We start from the raw sequence: 19,549 nt of genomic DNA, 5'->3' as shown, positions 1-19,549 counted from the left end.
ATTAAACTGGCTGAATGAAAAAAAAAAAAAGTTTCTGCTAAGCTTTGAAGAGCCAGATGTTTTATTCAGATTTCTGACTGTAGTGCCTTTAAAGACTTTGCAAGTTGCATTTCACCTACGTGACTATTTGAACGAATGACAACAATTACCACTCAGTATTTCATTGAATCAGTAACTTGTTTTAAAACCTATCATGATTTGTTTGACTGGCTTGTGGCAAATGAACTACTTTGCTAGATAGTTTGTAAATGAAGTTGACCAAACCCCTTTGGTCTTTGACTGGGAGATGTTAAAATCTCTCTCGGATGTAACATCTGTTGTTAGGTTGAGAGTCTGTTTCTCCTTAGAAGGAACACTGGAGAATTCATTGTACTAATGCTTGTTGTGCTGTCTTCTCTTTCTGTGGTTAATAGTAATCATATCTTTTCCTTCCCCTTTTCTGCTGCCCCTTTCCTTTCCTTCCCCATCTTCCCATGTACTTTTTGAATTTATTAAACTGGCGTATATATTTTTCCTTGCTTTTTATTTATTTATTTTTTTAATTTTGGTCTCCTGTCCCACTCTGTCTTCCCTACTTGGCTTGGGTTCCATATTGCTAGCTTTTATGTTCGCATGCTCATTATCACCCTTTTTTGTACTTCAAATCCCAGCAGCTGCCCAGCCAGGTCCCCGAGCACAGCCCTGTGGTTTATGGGACTGTGGAGAGCGCTCATCTTGCTGCCAGCACCCCTGTCACTGCAGCTAGCGACCAGAAGCAAGGTTTGTGTATGACTGTTTTCCCCCCTCTTTAGTCCCTTATTATATTAATGTGCTGCTCTTAGCATTTAACAGTAAGCATAAAACATTTGAGGATTATTTAGATACCCACTTTTAAAGAAAGCTTTGAATTGGAAAATCAAAGTGTTCAACATCTAGGAGAGTAAAGTAGGGATGATTAGTAAAATTATTCTCTACATTTTATTAATGCCTCGTTGTCAATACATGTTTGTAGATAACATCTTAGCTGCCTTAAACTTTTTCTGAAACAAGTTTGGGGGAATAAATCAAAGTATATATTACTTTACAAGAATAACACAATTTAATTTATGTATTCAATATGTTCCTGTGTATCCTGCTATTTTAAAAACATAAAATGTTTCTTATAAATTTGGCTTCTAAGGCTTCAGTTGGAGTTAGTACTAAGTTCAAATCCTGATCCCATCATGCACTCACTAGTTGGTCTTGGTGAGTCATTACACTGTGGATTTTAATTACTTCGCCTGGAGAATGAATTAAGAAGACCTACCTCTCAGGGTTGTTGCAGGGATAAGCCTAGTTGGATCTCCTGCCTAGCTGGATTTAGGTTGACCTTAGCTAAAATTAGGAAGCAATTCTCCTTAGGTGCTGGGGAAGCAAGTGACTTTGAACATGCTATTCTAATGTTTCTGATCATTCTAAGAATGAATGGAAATTATATTTGCTTTTCAGTTTTTTCTTTAAACCCTTTAATAATCTATAGCTGGCTGTTAGTAAATATACTTTCTAAAAATTATTCTTTAAAAAGCATTTGGGAATTGGTACATAATCAAAGTGGAATTATTTAATATTATTGTTTTTTCTACTGGACTGCAAGTTAATGACACATAAACCTCTAGTGTGCCAAATGATGTATTGTAGAACTGTATACCTGAAACCTATATAATTTTATTAACCAGTGTTACCCCAGTAAGTTCAGTTAGAAAGAAACTTCTGATGTATAATTTCAGTGTTGTTTATAGGATACAAATACAATATGATTGGGTTTTTTTTCCCTTGAGTATTGATGAGTCTAGTAAACTTGAACAGAGATAAGTCCTATATTGTATTTGTTTTACAAGATAGTTTTAGTCCAAAAGATAGATAATAAATTCTGACTTGGCATGCTTCTGAAGGTTGCATTGTCAAATACTTCTTTCAGCACTATTCAGAGTTAGAGACTCCTGCATGCTTAAAGCTACATTTTTAAATATTAAAGTTATTCACCTTGCAGGAGTGCAGTTCATAGGTATTGTGGAAAGCCACTTGCTATCCCCAGTGATCAAGCAGCTTTGGATAAAAAATCAGAATGCTTTCAGTCTGAATGGGGAATAATTTTTAAGTTATTCCCTTCAAAACTTCATTACTTTTGCAGAGTTACAGTTCTTTAACTATTTAGAATTATGTTAAGCATACTGAATACTTAACCATGCAAAAAGCCCTTAAAATACTGGGTTGGCCAGAAAGTCTATGTGGTTTTTTTCCATAAAAGAAAAAGCACTTTTTAAAAAAATTTTATCAATAACTTTCCGGTTTTTTATATTTTGAGTACGTTGGGTATCCCTCACATGGTCTAACTTTAATTGTTCTCAATTAATGTCTCAGTTTGATCGCTATCAACTTCAACTGGTCTATCCGACAGTGGAGCGTCATCCAGTGAGAAATGTCCAGCACTCAACTCCACAAACCACTTTTGACACGTTCGATCAGTCACAGCACCTTCTCTACACACTGCACAAATCCTTTTTTGTGTTTCATTTGCATTTTTACCTTTCTTGAAATAATAAAGTTTAATATGCCAAAAATGTTGAGTTTTTTCTCCCATCTTCAATATTAAAATGACTACCCAGAAATTCACCAATTTTGATAAGTTTTCTAAAAAATGCATGCTGATATGACAGCTGTCACAATACAATCTAACAAAATTGTTTCAAATGAAATCAAAGATGACTAAGCGCTACTAGAGCCCTCTTTCCGGAAAACAAACAAACAAACAAACAAACAAATGAACTTTTGGCCAACCCAATATATCCTCTATGCAGACTGTCCCTATAACTGGGCCATCATAAAGAATTCATAGTGTTCCTTGATGATGATAGCTCTGACCAGCTAAGATTTTTAGGTTATTAGACAGACACCTGCATTTTGTCCCACATAGGCCTTGATTTCCAGAGGGAAGAATGCAGAATTTTTTGTTTCCTCTAGTTTTGCAGGCTTAGTGGAAATTTGAATAATAAAGTCAACGTTTAAAATTGATGTATGATATAGATGTGGGTGAATTAGAAAGTACGTCAGGTTATCTTGATGAAAAGAAAAAACTTTCCTCTTAAGTAAATTTCATAGAGCTGATAAGTAATTGTTTGGGATTGCTGCTGTCTTTCTCTTTATACCAACTGTCTTTCAGAAAACTCAGTAGTAATTACAAGTTTCTGTTTAAAATTCTACCAACAACTTGCTAATACATAGAATAGTTTTCAGAGAAATATTAAAAAAAAACAACTAAATGTATGTAATTCAAATAACATTAGAAAGAGCTTACCATTTTTCAGAAAATAAATTTTAAGAAATTAAAAATTTTGACATGTAGATTCCTTTCGAAATTAAAGTAGGAAACAAAATATAGTATTTTCAAAGAGTACTATTGTACTATACCATCAAGTTGATTTTTCTGCCCAATAGACATGTCATTTCTGAGGATTTTGCACTGGGTAACAGAATCCCATGTTAGTGCCAAAGTCCCCCACCAACTTGACTCACCTGAATAAAATTTTCATAAGCCTTTTGTTTTTTAAATTGAAAGAATGTGGAATTTGAAATCATTTACAAGTTCCAGCACTTGCTGACTATATGACCGTGGACCTGTGATTTAATTTCTAAACCCTAGTGTGTTCATTTTCCCCTCCTATAAAATAGGAACATAATAGTTTTTACCCCAGTGGCAGTTAAAAGAATTCAAGGACACTATGTATGTATTATATTGAACCCAGTTCCTGGCACATAGTAAGTGCTTATGTAATAAATGTTAACTGCCATTATTAAGCTTCTGATTTTCTAGAGTTTTTGACATCAACAGCCAGAGTGGTTACATGAAGACCTAAAGAGGCAGGGAAAGACCACAGCTTGGTTTGTAGAGAAAGACTGTTAAGTGGATTAAAATATTCAGCTGGTGTTGATTGTATAAAGACATTTGAAGTGATTGTTGTTTGCTGTTTGGGAAAGAGCATTCTCCCTAGTGTGTTCAGGGTATGGTATGGATAATTAAATACAACCAAAAGTTTTTGTGCCATAGCCTTAGTGTCTTTTGAAAGCAGTTGGTGTAGGCTAGGCATTCAGGGAATTGTATTCTGTTGCAGTTCAGTCATTTATAGCAGTGTAGCTCAATTGGGACTCTTCTGGCATTTTTAGGACAGGACTCTATTCTCAGATTGCAAGATGCTCACTATTCCTGGTCTCTGCTCATTAGATGACAGTAGCACTGTCTCAGTCGTATGAGACTCATGACAACCAAAAGGTATCCATCTAGGCAGTTTGTCCCCTCACCGTATGAGAATACAGTAGTCGTTTTTTCCTTCTTTCCTAGATGACATTCATTATATTAATTACAGAGAATGAGAAAGAAAAAAATATCTAATTCTCCAGATCCATTGTTAAACTGTCCTAGACTTTCCCATATGCATATATGTTAGTATTATATATTTTTAAGTTACTAAATTAGGCTTATGCTGTACATACAGTTTTGTGCTCTGCTTTTTAAAGCTTTTTAAAGCAGTATCTTTTATTATAAACAACTTTCCATATCATTAAATACACTTTTAAAAGCCTATTTTAAATAATTGCATAATACACTGTGATATGCCCAGACCATTAGTTCTTTAATAAATCCCTTATTGTTATACGTTTAGTCTATTTTCCTTTTTTTTTGCTATTATAATGTTGCCTTAAATATTTCAGACCTCTGTCTTTTTTCACTCTTGCATAATTATTTCCCTAGGAAAAAAATTTTTAAATGGGATTTTCACAAGTTCATAAAAATAGCCAAATGTTATAAACATTTTTAATGCAGTGTATTAGATTTCAAATTATCTTGGCTCTGCAAAGTATAATCTTAATAATAAAATCAATGTTCCTTATTTAGATCTACTATATTATACTTTTCAGCTTTCTATATTAAAGCTTTAATGAATGAATTAAAGAGCCTTCAATTCATTTCAGAATGAGGAGCTCTCAAAGTAACTTGCTGTTGCTAATTTTTAAAAGTTAATGTCAGATTTTTCTCAGGAGTATATGGAAGTTTCAGTCCAAGGTCTCCTTTTGTTTAAGTACTTTTAGTATTAGAAATTTTATTCCCTAAATTAATAATTGATATACTCTTTTTAAAAGATTTTATTTATTTTTTAGACAGAGGGGAAGGGAGGGAGAGAGGAAGAGAAACATCAGTGTGGTTGCCACTCAAGCACCCCCAAATGGGGACCTGGCCTGCAACCCAGGCATGTGTCCTACACTGGGAATCGAACCAGCGATCCTTTGGTTCCCAGGCCAGCACTCAGTCCACTGAGCCACACCAGCCAGGGCAACATACTCTTTATTATATTGTTAATGTGAGAATTATTATTTTTCACTGTTTAGTGTACTGTAGCTAGGTATAAAGATGTGCTTTCACAAGGGTATCATGTCGTATGGGGGACTACCCATGTAGCAGTCACTCCGGTGACTTGGAAATTATTTTCATCAGATATTTTAATAAACATGTATTTATTATATACATGGCACATATATATGGTGCAGATAAAGATACATTTTTTGAAATCTTTTTGTTTCTTTCTCTGACACTCAGTCTGAGGGATTTGGCAATGAGAGCCATTTTTTCTCTTTTTTCTCCACTACAATAAATGGGCAGAGTTCAACTTAAGAAGCATTGGTCTTTATGCCCATAAATAAAAGTGAATTTTAAGTCAAGTAGGAGTAGCTGCAGTAAAAGGAGCCTTGAACAGCTCTTTGGTAGTATTTACTGTCTGTTTATCTGATTAACAGCATGTTTTCTTTGACAGACTTAGTTCACTACAGTTTATTATAGAGACTCATTTTCATTGATTCCTAAGGATTTCTGACAGAGAAATTGAAAAGTCCTTTCCATTTTAGATGGTTGTTTTAGTAGTGCTTAAAATTTTTTTTGCATTTGATGAACATAGTCATGAATATCTGATTTCATACTGGAGCCTGTTCTTTGTGCCAAGGAAGCACAGGGCTAGAAAAAAATCTAAATCTTTGGTTTAATCCCCATGAGGATGAATTGCATTATCAGTTTACCAAGAATTTTAAAATCTGGAAGATTTCGTGCATTAGAGTTTCTTACATTTTTCTGGTACCTTTATTATAATTATCAACTTATTTCTCTCTTGCCCTTCTTTATCTATACAGACACACATTCTATATATTATTCTCAAATGTTTCAAACATATATGTTGTGTTCTTTTTTATTGGACTTGATTGTCTGAATATTAAGTTTGTTTTCTCCTTAAATAATTTTTTTACAATGAAGACCTAAGATAAATTTCCAATTTTACACTTTCAACATTATTTCTGGTTATATGCCTCTTTTGAAAAGTGAAAGTTAATTTCTAAGTGAATTTTTATGTTCAGGAACTTGCTTTCACTAATAGATATAAATTCCATTGATAATAAATGAACAAGTAATACACGTTTTTTATAAAAATTCTCCAGTGTACAAATATATAAAGTAAAAATACCAGTCTGTAATAATTTAATCTCTACTTCCCCTGGAACTGGCCTGCTGCTATAGTATATTCTCGATAGGAAGAACTTCTGTAGGGATCAAGAGATAGTGGAGATGGAAGGTATCTCTACCTTAAAGAAAAGCCCCACTCCCATTTCAAGAATGGTTTGGCCTCAGTTTTGATGAGATTTTCCACGGTATTTTTGACATAATCATTTGGTGAACTGATTCTGTCCTTTTCCCCAAAATAAAGCTTATATGTACTGAAGACCATGTAATAGTGGGTGTAACTAGGTAAAATATGGCAATGTTTTGAAGTGGCAGATTATGTCTAATATTTTGGTCTGTCTTCTGCTACCCATGATTTTTAGGGTAAGAGATGAAAGGAATTGACCCCGTATGATACAATATAATCTCTGATCGAGGAATTATTCTTAAAACTCTTTTTCTTTTTCTTTCCCAGAAGAGAAGCCAAAACCGGATCCAGTATTAAAGCCTCCCTCCCCAGTGCTTAGGCTAGTCCTTAGCGGAGAGAAGAAAGAACAAGTGGGCCCGATGTCTGAGACTACTGCAGTGGAGTCCATCCCAGAGCTTCCTCTGCCTCCGTCACCAACTGCTGTTTCTCCAGTTGCTCGAAGTACGATCGCTTCCCCCACCTCTGCTGCTCTCAGTGGCCAGCCGATATTCACCACTGCTCTAGGTGACAGGTGTGAACTCTCCTCCTCAAAAGAAGACACAGTTCCTATACCTAGCCCCACATCTTGCACAGAAACATCAGATCCTTCACAAACAGATGTAATTGATGATGATATATGCAAGAAATCTTGTAGTGTAGCACCTAATGATATTCCACTGATTTCTAGTACAAACCTGATTAATGAAATGAATGGAGTTAGTGAAAAATTACCAGCCACGGAGAGCATTGTGGAATTAGTAAAACAGGAGGTGTTGCCATTGACTCTTGAATTGGAGATTCTGGAAAATCCCCCGGAAGACATGAAAGTGGAGTGTGTTTCAGCACCCATCACCCCTTCCACAGTTCCTTTCTTTCCTCCATCTCCTCCAACTCCTCCAGCCTCTCCTCCCACACCAGTCATTGTTCCTGCTGCTGCCACTGATGTTAGCGCTGCTAGTGCTCCCACTGCAGTCCAGAGAATCTTAGAAGAGGATGAGAGCATAAGAACTTGCCTTAGTGAAGACGCAAAAGAGATTCAGAACAAAATAGAGGTAGAAGCAGATGGGCAAACAGAAGAGATTGTGGAGTCTCAGAACTTAAGTTCAAGAAAAAGCCCTGTCCCAGGTAAGCTGTTCTGCCATTAATTATACGCTTGCTGAATGTCAAAAAGAAGCAGCACTTGAGTTATTTTTTAATTGGCTACTTTCCTTGACTTCCAGAAACATCAAATGAATGCTGAAATTCCTAGTCTTTCTTCAGTGGTGTATTTATGTTTTAGTGCAGCCTGCAAAAGAGTTGCTCCATTGTCTAAAAATGCAAATGAAATTTCAAATATACAAAATACCTCCAAGGTATATGTCACTCACTGTACATGTGTGTATTTTTGGTTTTTTTTGCTTCGTTCATATGAATCAGTTTCTTGGTGGTTAACTGCGTTGCTTTGGGGCTGGAGACCAATTGAAATTAGTATGGCCTGTATTCCCTAATTATGTCTTCCCAGAAGAATTTTAAAACCCAACCCATCATAACCTTAAAGAAACTACTCTATGTAAGACCTCTTTAATTCTGGATTTGGAAAATAGCAACTGGAACATCAAAGGTTTATGACTAGTTCTGAATGCTAAAGTGCCCTCTTTGATTGACTTACAGATACATTTATTACTCTTCAACTTGTTATTTTAAAGGTTTTATTTTCTCCTGTATTATCATTACTATGAAAATATTCTTCCCAATTCAAAATTATTTCTTTTTAGTGTACCATCACCTAGGATCTTAGGAAATAATCATTGGGTTTTTATAATGTTTTAAAAAGATTTTATTTATTTATTTTTAGAAAGAGGGGAAAGGAGGGACAAAGAGAAGGAGAGAAACATCAGTGTTTGGTTGCCTCTCATGTGGCCCCCACTGGGACCTGGCCCTCAACCCAAGCAGGCTCATGCTCTGACTGGGAATCGAACTGGCCACCCTTTGGTTCATAACCCGCACTCAATTCACTGAGCTATACCAGCCAGGGCATGTTTTTATAATTTTAATTAAAAAAGTTATCTGAGACTTTTCTACTCTCAAGTTAGTAGCACATAAGAATATGGCTTTTCACAAGTCAGGGTAGCCTGTTTACTGCAACAGTGGCCTGTGCTGTGCAATTTGCTCTCGGTTAAGTTACACAGTTCGACAGATGAGTTGATCTAGATAAGCACTGGCGAGATGTCAGTCACCAGCATCCTCAGTATTTATTGTCTGTTTTGAGCTTTCTGATAGGGAGGCTTGACAAGTCAAAAACCTGATCCCTATTTTAAGATGTGGCTTTACCACCCCGTTCAGTTTCTGAGGCCATTTCTTCATGCATGTCTCTGGAAGGTTCTGGTACCTTGGAAAGTAGAACATCTAGTCCAACACAGTAAACCAGAGTGGAAAAGCAAACAATGCAAGGCAGTTAGGACAGGGAAAAATTAATTATAAATGTTTGTGAACCACGTGCTTCAGCAGACTGGCCTCCGTTGGCATCACTGTTCATAGTGCCACCACTATTTTGGGAACCTTCTTCCTTGGTAGGGTAATAATTTGCGGGTTTTTTGTCACTCCCTCTTTAAAAAAACAGTGTTGGTTTTGGCATGGCTACAGATGAATGTCCCCCAAAGAACACTTGTTGGTTGGAGAACAGCGATTTGTTTGGCCCGTCATTGTTTTCATACACCCATCTGTGAGTTGTCATTCAACAACTGGTGATGTGGTAGTTCCAAAGCAGGAAGAGCTGGTGAAGACACATTTTAAATAAACAGAAAAACAAAGCAGTCCTGTGGGATACAAACCATACTTCAGAACCAAAATAAGTGTAAAGCAAACCTGTACCAGGGTCATACTTCCACTCATTCCAGACAGCCACTCTTTTAAGCGGTTTGTCAGTTACATGGCCTGATAGTGATTGCAAGGCAGTGCTTAGAGATAAATGGACAGATTTTTTTTTTATTTTAATTTTTCAGAGAGAGAGAGAGAGAGAGAGAGAGGGAAACATTGATGCGTGAGAGAAAATCCACTGCTTCCTCTCACAAGCCCCCAGCCAGGGACCTAGTCCACAGCCCAGACGTGTGCCCTGACTGGGAATTGAACTGGCGACCTTTCAGTTTGCAGTCCAGTGCTCAAACCAGTGAGCCACACCATTCAGGGCAGATTTGGGGGTCAGTTATTCTTCATACTATTGTACATTTTTTTGAAATGGAAATACTGTTAGAATTAGTAATGTAAGTCACCAGCACCTTAGTGAGAGAATATATAGATTCTTCATTTTTAATCAGAGGATAGCTAGAAAAGAAAAAACTGTTCTTTTCTTGATTAGGAAAATAAGGTGGAGGTTGGTGATGTCAGAAAGTAAACTGTCTTGGCATTTTTCTTTTTTTTATGATTTTTTTTTCAGTATAAATGTGTTTTAAAGGAACTGGAAATTCTGTAATTTTCAAAACCCAAAGTTTGAACCTCAAGAACCCATACAACTCTAGCAATTTTTAAAATTAAAAAGCTGCCAGGAACATTCCTGACCTCATTTCTGTACAAATATTTTTAATGTTATTGCAACAAAAGTTAATGAAATCGTCATTCTTCTAGATATAGCCACCTGAAATTGTCATATTCTTTATGACTGCAATCTTATTTGCACTTACTCATTTACTGTACCTTATTTACTTTGAGAGGTTATTAAATCATCATAATTCGGTTTACATATCAGTCTTTTGTTAATGACTTTGAGAGTAGTTCTTACTATGTCACCTGCAGACGAAATGCTTTAAAGCTGGCTTCAGGAACCATTTGCTTTTCACAGGCATGATACATAAAATACACAGTAGTTGGTGCAGAGATACTTGTTTAAAGCAGTAAAGTTAGACATTAGGTGTGTGGTCCCTCCTCTTCTTTTGGAAAACACTTCCTTGCAATTATTCTCAATTCTATTTCTACTGGAGCAAAATGCAGCAGTTCTGGATGCTTAGATGTTGAAAACCAACCCTGCACACTGAGTTTTGTGTGTTATCTTAAATGTAATCTGAAAAGCTTCAGAAATGGGCCAGACTTTTGATTACTTGATTCATATGATCACTGCAGTAATTAAATGTACAAAAGTCTGTATTAGTTGGGTGATTTCTTAAAGTATTATGACCTCTGTGTATATTTGGTAGGGAAGGAAAGAGAGCTTCAGCACTTCTGTGAAGCCAGTCCCCCCTCATCGTGGAGAAACTGATTTTGTGCAGTTTTCTGGGTGCATATGCTATATAATGAGAGCTTTTCCACTTTTTAAAATTGCAGTTTTTATTTTTCTTTTATTTTTTATTATCTGTTGAATATAAAGCTATTATTTGAAATTCTTTTGCAGAGAGAGGTTTCTGATCTTTCTATTTTACCTTCTGGCTTTTGCCAATAGTGTGTTGTTTCATTGTCTATTTTATGAATTTGTTTTATGAACTCACCTTTAGCTAAATTTTTCTGAATGTAGATTTGAGGGCAAGTCCTCTCGAAGCAGGTTTGTGTTTACTTTGTTTACCATGTGTCTCGGAACTTAATTGAGTTAATGTCCCAAATCTTTTATTCCCGAAACAGAGTGGGAAGACATTCCCTTGGACACTGTTTTTCAGGGTGACAGCAGTCCCGCCCCACCTGGCTGACACCAAACATCTTCCCTTTTCATTCCTCTCTTGATTCACTAGTTTTTGTTCTGTTTTATTGTTTCAGCTACCTTTTTCACTGAGACTTGCTGTGTTAGGAGTCTCAGAGCTTTCATTGAGAATCCCAATTCCAAGACTTCACCTTGTAGAGATTCAAGATCTCCTGTCTGCCACATGGCTGTTAAAATGTAAACTCCTTGGTAATAGGGACTGACACAGTGTCCCACATCCCCAGTACTGCATGTAGCGGCTGTACCAGTGGTAGCAATGGATCTTGTTTATGTGGCTTCCAGGAATTTCCCTTATAGTCTCAGTAAGCGTAGCTAAGTTTGAGGGATGGTTTGCAGATTTTAAAGGTTGCAAGATTAGAGATTTGGTTTTCAGGTAGAGATAGGATTGTATGTTGTGAACAACACGAATAAAATTATGACCCATACAGCCAATCAAACTGAAGTTCTCTCTTTTGGGTTCATTTTACTTTAGTCTAAAAGGAGCATACTTTAATTCAGGAAAAAATATTTTAATAATAACCCTTGATTTACTCTCACCAGTCAGAATATTGAAAGTACTTGAAAAGGAATGAAACGTGAGCATGAAACCAAAAAAATGAAAGTCTTTCATTTAGGGTAGACTACCCTGAAAAAGACTCATTTTTAAAACCATGACCTGAAGGTCAGCAGCAGGAACAGGGAATTTGACATTTACTTTTGACTTTACTCAACTTACACCTTCTGAGAAATATTTGAAATATCCCTGGAAGAATAAGTTGCTGGAGCCAAAAATAGATCACCTGTGGTTTCAGTGTCCCACAAGCATAACCCCTTCTCTAGTGTGCACCCTTGTCACTTAAGTTCTCATATCATCTAGAGAAATATGTTATGGAACCTTGGGAACAGGACTGCCACAATATTCCTGGCTCCACATCATCTATCGAAGCCAGCAGAACAGTCCTTAACGCGAGGACTCTTCTGTCCCCTGTTTCAGAGGCTTGACTCTGAGTGATCCGTAGGGATAAGTAAGTTAAAATTATTGGGTTTTTCCACCTTATATGTAAAGTATTTTCAACAAAGCTGCCTTAAAAGTACATTTCTGCTATTTCATTTCTATTTTCTTGTTGCGTCCCACAGTGCAACATTAAGCATTCTCTGGAGAATACTGGTGCTGGGTCAAATTCTGTCTTTCATGTGCTGCAAAACGAGCCTTGATACCTGTTGGGTGAGCTTACTACCAGGCTCAGGTGCCAAACCTTCTGGCAAGGACCTTGCATTTTCTTCTTGCTTCTTTGTATGGTATACACTTACCACTATTTACAATAGTTCATTTCTTTGCAACATGAGCCCCAAAGCTTCATTCATTGGATATTAATTAACTTAGCCATGCATACCTCCATGAATAGACATAGATTCTTTGTTCAGAATTTTGCCCTCTTTTCCCCAGACTTAGTAATTAATCTGCCTCCAAAAGAAACCATTGTGCTTTCCTGCTTCCAGACAGGGTAGTCCAGACAGTTTAGGGGAACACTGTTCTTTCAGGCCAAAGAGGACTCTCTTCAGGAAAACCTACTACTGCTAAAAGCCTTTTCTTTCTCCAGTGTCCATCTTGACCTTGAACTCAATATTCTTGAGGACTTTTTTCAATACCTTTGACAAAGTAATTTTCCCCACTAATGCCGAAAAGTCTCCAAAGTGCATTTCCTTCAGTATGTATCTTTTCTTCATTATCTAATGCTATATTAATAGTACTTAGTAGTTTACAGTCATAGTAAAGTCACCTTACTTTGTTTACAAAGCTGTTTCCAGATATTTCAAGCGTTAATTTGATGACTTAAGCAATTGTCCCTGGAACATTCCTATTCCTATTTTGCTGATAATAACATAAGCCATGGACTGGTAATTCGGGTTTCTCAGGGTCACAAGAAGAGTTACAACCCAAGCCTTCCTTTACCTCACATTTATATTATTCTTTCTAACATGTTTTGCACATTGCTATAAAGTTCTTTTAATATTGTCATGATTTAGGGATTATACTTTTCTGCATGTGACCCGGGTCCAAAGGGAGACATGAAAACCCACCTGCTTCCACCACAAACAGTTAGTTAATGAGGGTATGGACACTGTCATTATTCTGGACACTTGAGATTCCTCAGTGACAAATCCAAAAATCCCTGTCCTGGTTGAGTCGTAGAAAGGTTTAAGTTCTATAAAAATAAAAGCAGGAGAAGGGTGCTGGAGGGGCAGCAGGTTGTAGTGTTTAGATACCGTGATCAGAGATGTAGGCCTCAGCAGAAGACGAGATTTGAGCAGAGGCGGAGGTGGATGTTTACCTGAGCCACCTCTTATGCAAACCTGTGATTTTTTTTTCTCATCCCTTTTTCCTTTTGAGAAATAGTGCTACACCCCGTCTTCTCGAGGGAGAGCACTACTGGACAAGATCACACCACTGTGAATGTTGGCACTCTCTCCCAGCCATTCCTTTTATGTCCTTCCTGTTGTAAAATCCTGTACTCATCCCAGCCCTCCTCACCCTCAGCAGATGGCAGGTGTGATTCTTTAAAACTGGGTATACTGAGAGTGCTTTAACTTTCTGCACAAGCTACAAACCTGTCTTTATCCCAACTTTTATAGTCTCTATTAGTTGTCCCTGCAGTCTCCTATATGTTCACTGCCTCTCTACGTACTTCTCATTATAAATATGCTAAAAGCGCTCTTCCTCTTATGCAGACTTCTCAAGAAGAGTCTACCTTTCTTGCTTCTACTGTTTACTGTTCAGCAAATAAAATCTGATTTATACTCCCCACCTGGTCGTTGAGCTTCCCTCTGCAATATTGTAGTAGACATACATTTAGCTTACTGGTCTTTTTATCACATTTGACACTTATTGATTGCTCCCTTCTCTTTTTCTTTTTTAGTTAGAATTATTGACTATAATTTGTGTGCAGTTAAATTTATGCTTTTTAGCATTCACGTCTTTGAATTTTGACAGACACGTAAAGTCATGTAATCATCATCACAGTCAAAATACAGAACGGTTCCATCACCCAGAAAATATTCCCTCGTATTTGGGCCATGGTCTGATTCTGTTATTATTCGACACATTCTTCATTCATGATTTCATCTAGTCTAATGGTAGATGGCTCCCATTGGTATTTGCTAATGACTTTTAAATTTTTATCTCCACCCAAATATTTCTTCTGAGCTTGTCTTATAGTACCAGTTGTCTGCCAGATACCTCCACTTGAAAATCCCAAGTCATTTCAGACTCAATGTGCCCAATACCAAACTAATCGCCTATTTCTCTAAACCTGTCCCTTTATCTCCGTGGCACTAGTCTTAATGCAGCTAAAATCCGGAAGCCACTGTTGATGAACCTCTCCCTTGGGTTCCTTTCCCCTCACATATAGTCATTAAACAAGGTTCTCCGATTTTTACCCGATGTATTTGTTGAATTTGTCCACTCCTCTTTTTCTCCTCCCACCACTGCCTTAGTCCTGCACTTCCGCATGGATGCCTCTCGTTTCCCTGGCTCCAGTTTTGTCCCCCTTCAAGTTCATTCTCTACCAAACAGCCATCTCTTTAATACACAGATCTGGCCTTATCACTCCTCTTTCATGTCTCTGCTTAAACCCTGCCAGGTAATGGGTGGCAGGTGGGGGTGGCATTTACCTTCCAAGATAAACTGTCAACTTCTCACTTTTTACCACAAGGGCTCATTACATTAGTAATAGGGCAGTCTCCTGAGTACATATGCGTAGGATCTGAATGTAACTTTCGATGTATTTGGTTAATCTAAGCGCTAGCCGTAAGGTGTAGTGGTCAGTATTAAGACAACAGCCTGACAGTCCTCTGTCTTAGCCTTTCCCTTTGTCTGTCTCTGTGACCTTGAGCAAGTTTCTCAACCTCTGAGTGTATTTTCTCATCCAGAAAATGAGTGTTTACCTCATAAAATTGTAGTGAAGATGAAAGGGGATATATGTAAAGTGTTTAGCACAGCGTCTGACATAGGCTCACCACCATATAAATGTTACATACTAATAATACTTCTATTTTCAGCTAGTATTAAGGGCTCAGATGTTTTCCTTTGAACTGCACTAGTATTACACACAACAAGTGGGTGTCATGATCTCTGCCCTTCGGAATTTATGTTCCAGAGAAGAGAAGCTCAAGAAGAGGCTACCATCTGAAAAGTTCTTCATTGAATCCCGAATGCGAGACGGTAGAAAATCCCTTAGAATAGCCCCTGTGCGTGTATAACTTTGACTCCTCATTGTGGTATTTAATCTTCACAGTGACAAGGCACATATCAAGGTGTCCTCTGCTTTCATTTGGGAGGGAGAAGTTCTGCTTAGACCAGTGAATTTTAAGGATTGAAAAGTTCAAGGCATTCATTGAAATAGAGTATAGTAATAACATTATTAATTTCCTGTTTAGGTCAGGAATAGAAAGTTAGGAAGAAAACTAAATGGAATGGGGGGGAAATGAAAAGGATAGCCAAAAAGTGGAAACAACCCAATGTTTGTCAGTTGATCAGTTAATAAACAAAATGCGGTGTATGTGTATAAAATGGAATGTTAGCCACGAGGAGGAATTCGTGTGTGTATGAGATGTGTTTGTGTGTGTGTAGTAAACTGTATTATTCAGCCATAAAAAGGAGTACTGATACATGCTACTACAACCATAGGGTGTGTGGATGGATCTTGAAAGCATTATGCTAAGTGAAAAAAATCACAAAAGATCATATATAGTAGGATTCTGTTGATATGAAATGTTCTAGATGGGCAAACTTTTTTTTTTAGATTTTATTTATTTATTCTAGGGAGAGGAAGGGTAGGGGAAAGAGAGGGAGAGAAACACTAAGGTGTGGTTGCCTCTCATGTGCCTTCTACTGGGGACCTGGCCTGCAACCAGGCATGTGCCCTGACTGGGAGTCAAACCAACAACCCCTTGCTTCAGAGGCCAGTACTCAGTCCACTGAGCCACACCAGCTAGGGCTGGATAGGCACATTCTTAGTTACAGAAGGTATTGGGTTAGCTAAAACTCCATTTAGTTTTTTTCTGTAAAATAAAAGGCACATTTTTTATTTTCATCAATAACTTCATTGATTTGGGTATTTTGAGTATGTTGACTCTCTCTCCTGCTATTGGCTTCTAGAGGGTAGAAGCCAGGGGTGCTGCTAAATGCCTTCCAATGTGTAAGACAGCCCCAGAGCAAAGAATTTTTGGCCAAAATGTCAATAGTACCAAGAAACTTCACAAACCACTTTTGACACTTTCGATCATTCACAGCACCTTCTCCATACACTATACAAATTTTTTGTGTTTTAGTTGCGCTTTTACCTTTCTTCAAATAATAAAGCATGATATGCCAAAAATGTCCTTGTTTTCCACCATCTTCAGTATTAAAATGGCTACATAAAAACTTACCAGTTTTGATACGTATTTCATTAAATGATGTTGATCTGACACCTGCAACAATACAATCTAACAAAATTGATTCGAATCAAGTTAAAGACAACTAAGCACTGCTAGAGCCATTGTACAGAAAAAAATAAATGAACTTTTTGGCCAACCCAAAAGATTAGTATTTCCCAAGCGTTGTGGTGGACAGGAGAGTGAGGGGAGAGTGCTGATGGGTTATGTTTTAAGTTAGAAAGTGGTGATGGTTGCACGGCTCTGTGCCTATAATATAAACCATTAAATTGGATACTTTATGAAGGTGAATTTTGTAGTATGTGTATTATGTTTATATCTCAGTAAAGCTGTTGTTCTAACAATATGAATAGGATTGCGAGTGGTTGTGCTATCAGTATCGTATCAGAGGCATCAGCCTAAGAATTTCATGCTAAAAACCCTGAAGATAGAAGTGAATCAGGTTAGGGAGATTATAGCTTAGAAATTTAGAAAGTAGGTTTCAACAAAAACACCATAATCCTCTATGCCAAAACTCCTCTATGCCTAGAGGAATGTTGGGATACAACCAAAAACCAAATTGTTTTTTGGGGAATTTTATGTCTTAAGTATATATTATTTTTATTCTATCTTATTATTTACTGTTCTATCTTACCTGAGTTTGAGAGAGTATTCCCAGCTGGGTAGTGAATGCTCCACTGTAGTACCCATTCTGTAGCATTATCTGATGTCACAAACAGAATGCCTTTCTGGTCTGGTGAAGCAGGGTTGTTGTTTATGGCTGAAATACATAAGGAGTCTGTTTCAGAAGTAATGATCCTGCATTTCCTTTGTATGTAACTTAGTTCTTTTGCCTCAGGCCATCACCTCTAACCTCGCCTACAGCTTTTCCCCAGGACCCTCCCAGGCCTTCCTCCTGCTTTCAGCTATCCATCCCATTCATTTATCCATCCGTCTGTTCAACCCCCTCCCAGTCCATCTCCGAGACTCACGTTACTACCTCAGCTACTGCAGCTCTCTCTGCTTTGAGGCTCCTCTCGAAAAGTATTTTCAGCGCACATTTTCAAGCAAAAGGCTTCCAGAGAAAATACTGTTTCTAGGCATATCTGCCCAAGAGTTACAGACAGAGCTGTTCAAAGGAGTAAGATCGGGGCTCTCAGGTGATGAAGGCCCCGTGTTAGTCATTGCCGCTTCTTGGGTTTACTCTTCCCCCAGTCCTCCACACCTGTTTAATGGCTACTGAGTCTTACACTGTTGCCTTGCTGCCTTCTCAACCTAGAGCATGGGAAAAATCTGCTCAAAATTGTATTTCTTACAATATGACTGCCCTCATGAAATTGCCCATTCTAATAATTCCTTTGTTCTTAACACTTAAATATATCAATTTAGAACACTTGTAGGGTCTTACTAATATTGATATGTGTATATAATATTTTATCTCTCCAGCTCCCTCGTACTTTCTTCAAGATGAGTAAATCTGATTTGTTTTATATTCCCCACAGAGCTTTTATTAAGCATTTGTGACTCGTTTAAGTAAAAGAATGGGTTTTTGTTGGTGTTGATTTGTGAGTGTATGTATGTGTGTGTTTTTGTGGGTGGGGTATATGACTAACAAATCAGATGTATTTAAAATATACCACTATAGTAGGAAAATTTTTTATTTTAATGATAGCTCTTTTGATTGCTCACTATCAGGAACTGTTGTATTAACTTTGTTAACACTCAGAACAACTCTGTTTACCCTCTTTTACAGAGGAGACAGGGGCACACAGGAAGTAATACATAGCTGGTCAGCGGCAGAGTTGGCATTCAAACTTAGCTCCACAGCCAGTGCTCATAACCTTTTCTCTATATTGCTTCTTATGATAAATATCTTGTAAAATCTTACACTTCAACAATCAAAACTTAGCACCATATGTGATAATTCTTGTGATGTAAGATAATTATAACAGAAATGAATATAATATTGGCATTAACGATCAGTTGGATGAACAACTGATGATAGGGCTTAAGAGTTAAATGCACTCACCTTAAATAGCTGATACGGAACAGAAAAAGCAGAGAAGGTGTTATCCCTAGTCCCTTGTCCCATACCCAATTTTCTACTGATCCCAGAATCCATGCATGTAACCTAGGTTGCACCTTAGTATCTAGTGCACCTTTTGAAAAATAACAATAGAAGTCATTATGTGATGGCATTCGGCATTCAGTGCTTTAATTGGTAACATCCGAAAGCTATTATGTTATACTATAATGCCATCATTTATAGTTGCCATTTATTCAACAATTATGAGTTCCAGAGCTGTCATAATTTAAATGAGTAATTATTAGTTATAATTTTTAAAAGATTTCAAATAACATTTGTGATATTTGAAATATTTAAGTCAGTATATCTATTCATATAGGAAGATACTCCCTTTGAAACATGATACTACACATATTAAGATGTTTCATAAGTTGTACACGTCACATTATTAAATCATAACTCCTAAAATGGCTTTCCTGTACATATTACTAATGGTGTCTACTCTAACTTTGAAACCATGCCGAGTAGACAGTAGCCTGTATAGTATGAAACAAATCAAAAGGCTGTATGCACATTTACACGTATGGTACACATATATTTGCATATATTTTCCAAAAGATAGGTACCTCCAGAACAATGTTGAACGGAAGAGATAGAAGGTGCATCCAGTTAGAAAGAAATGAAGGAAAACTGTCTATCGTTGTTGAGAAACAACATGGGTATTTACATAGAAAATCCAAAGGAATCTCTACCAAAAATATTCTAATAAAACTAGTAAGTGAATTT

The 19,549-nt window shown here is 37.1% G+C and overlaps 1 protein-coding gene across 7 annotated transcripts in view; it reads left to right on the top strand.

The window, feature by feature from the left end:
• The window catches only part of EIF4G3 (eukaryotic translation initiation factor 4 gamma 3), a 288,954-nt gene that overhangs the window by 177,159 nt on the left and 92,246 nt on the right, over positions 1-19,549 (top strand). For 4 of the 7 annotated variants that reach the window (XM_045858599.1, XM_045858602.1, XM_045858598.1 and 1 more), the window contains 2 exons: positions 651-759; positions 6,972-7,808. In XM_045858599.1, coding sequence (XP_045714555.1) covers positions 651-759; positions 6,972-7,808 — 946 coding nt within the window. The remainder of the gene's footprint in view (positions 1-650; positions 760-6,971; positions 7,809-19,549) is intronic. The other 3 variants (XM_045858600.1, XM_045858604.1, XM_045858603.1) reach the window with 1 other exon arrangement.

This window comes from Phyllostomus hastatus, unplaced genomic scaffold (genome assembly GCF_019186645.2).
Source record: "Phyllostomus hastatus isolate PE091 unplaced genomic scaffold, TTU_PhHast_1.1 phas_scaffold_182, whole genome shotgun sequence".
In the NCBI taxonomy this organism is placed as follows: domain Eukaryota; kingdom Metazoa; phylum Chordata; class Mammalia; order Chiroptera; family Phyllostomidae; genus Phyllostomus; species Phyllostomus hastatus.
This window is presented reverse-complemented; position numbering and strand designations above follow the sequence as displayed.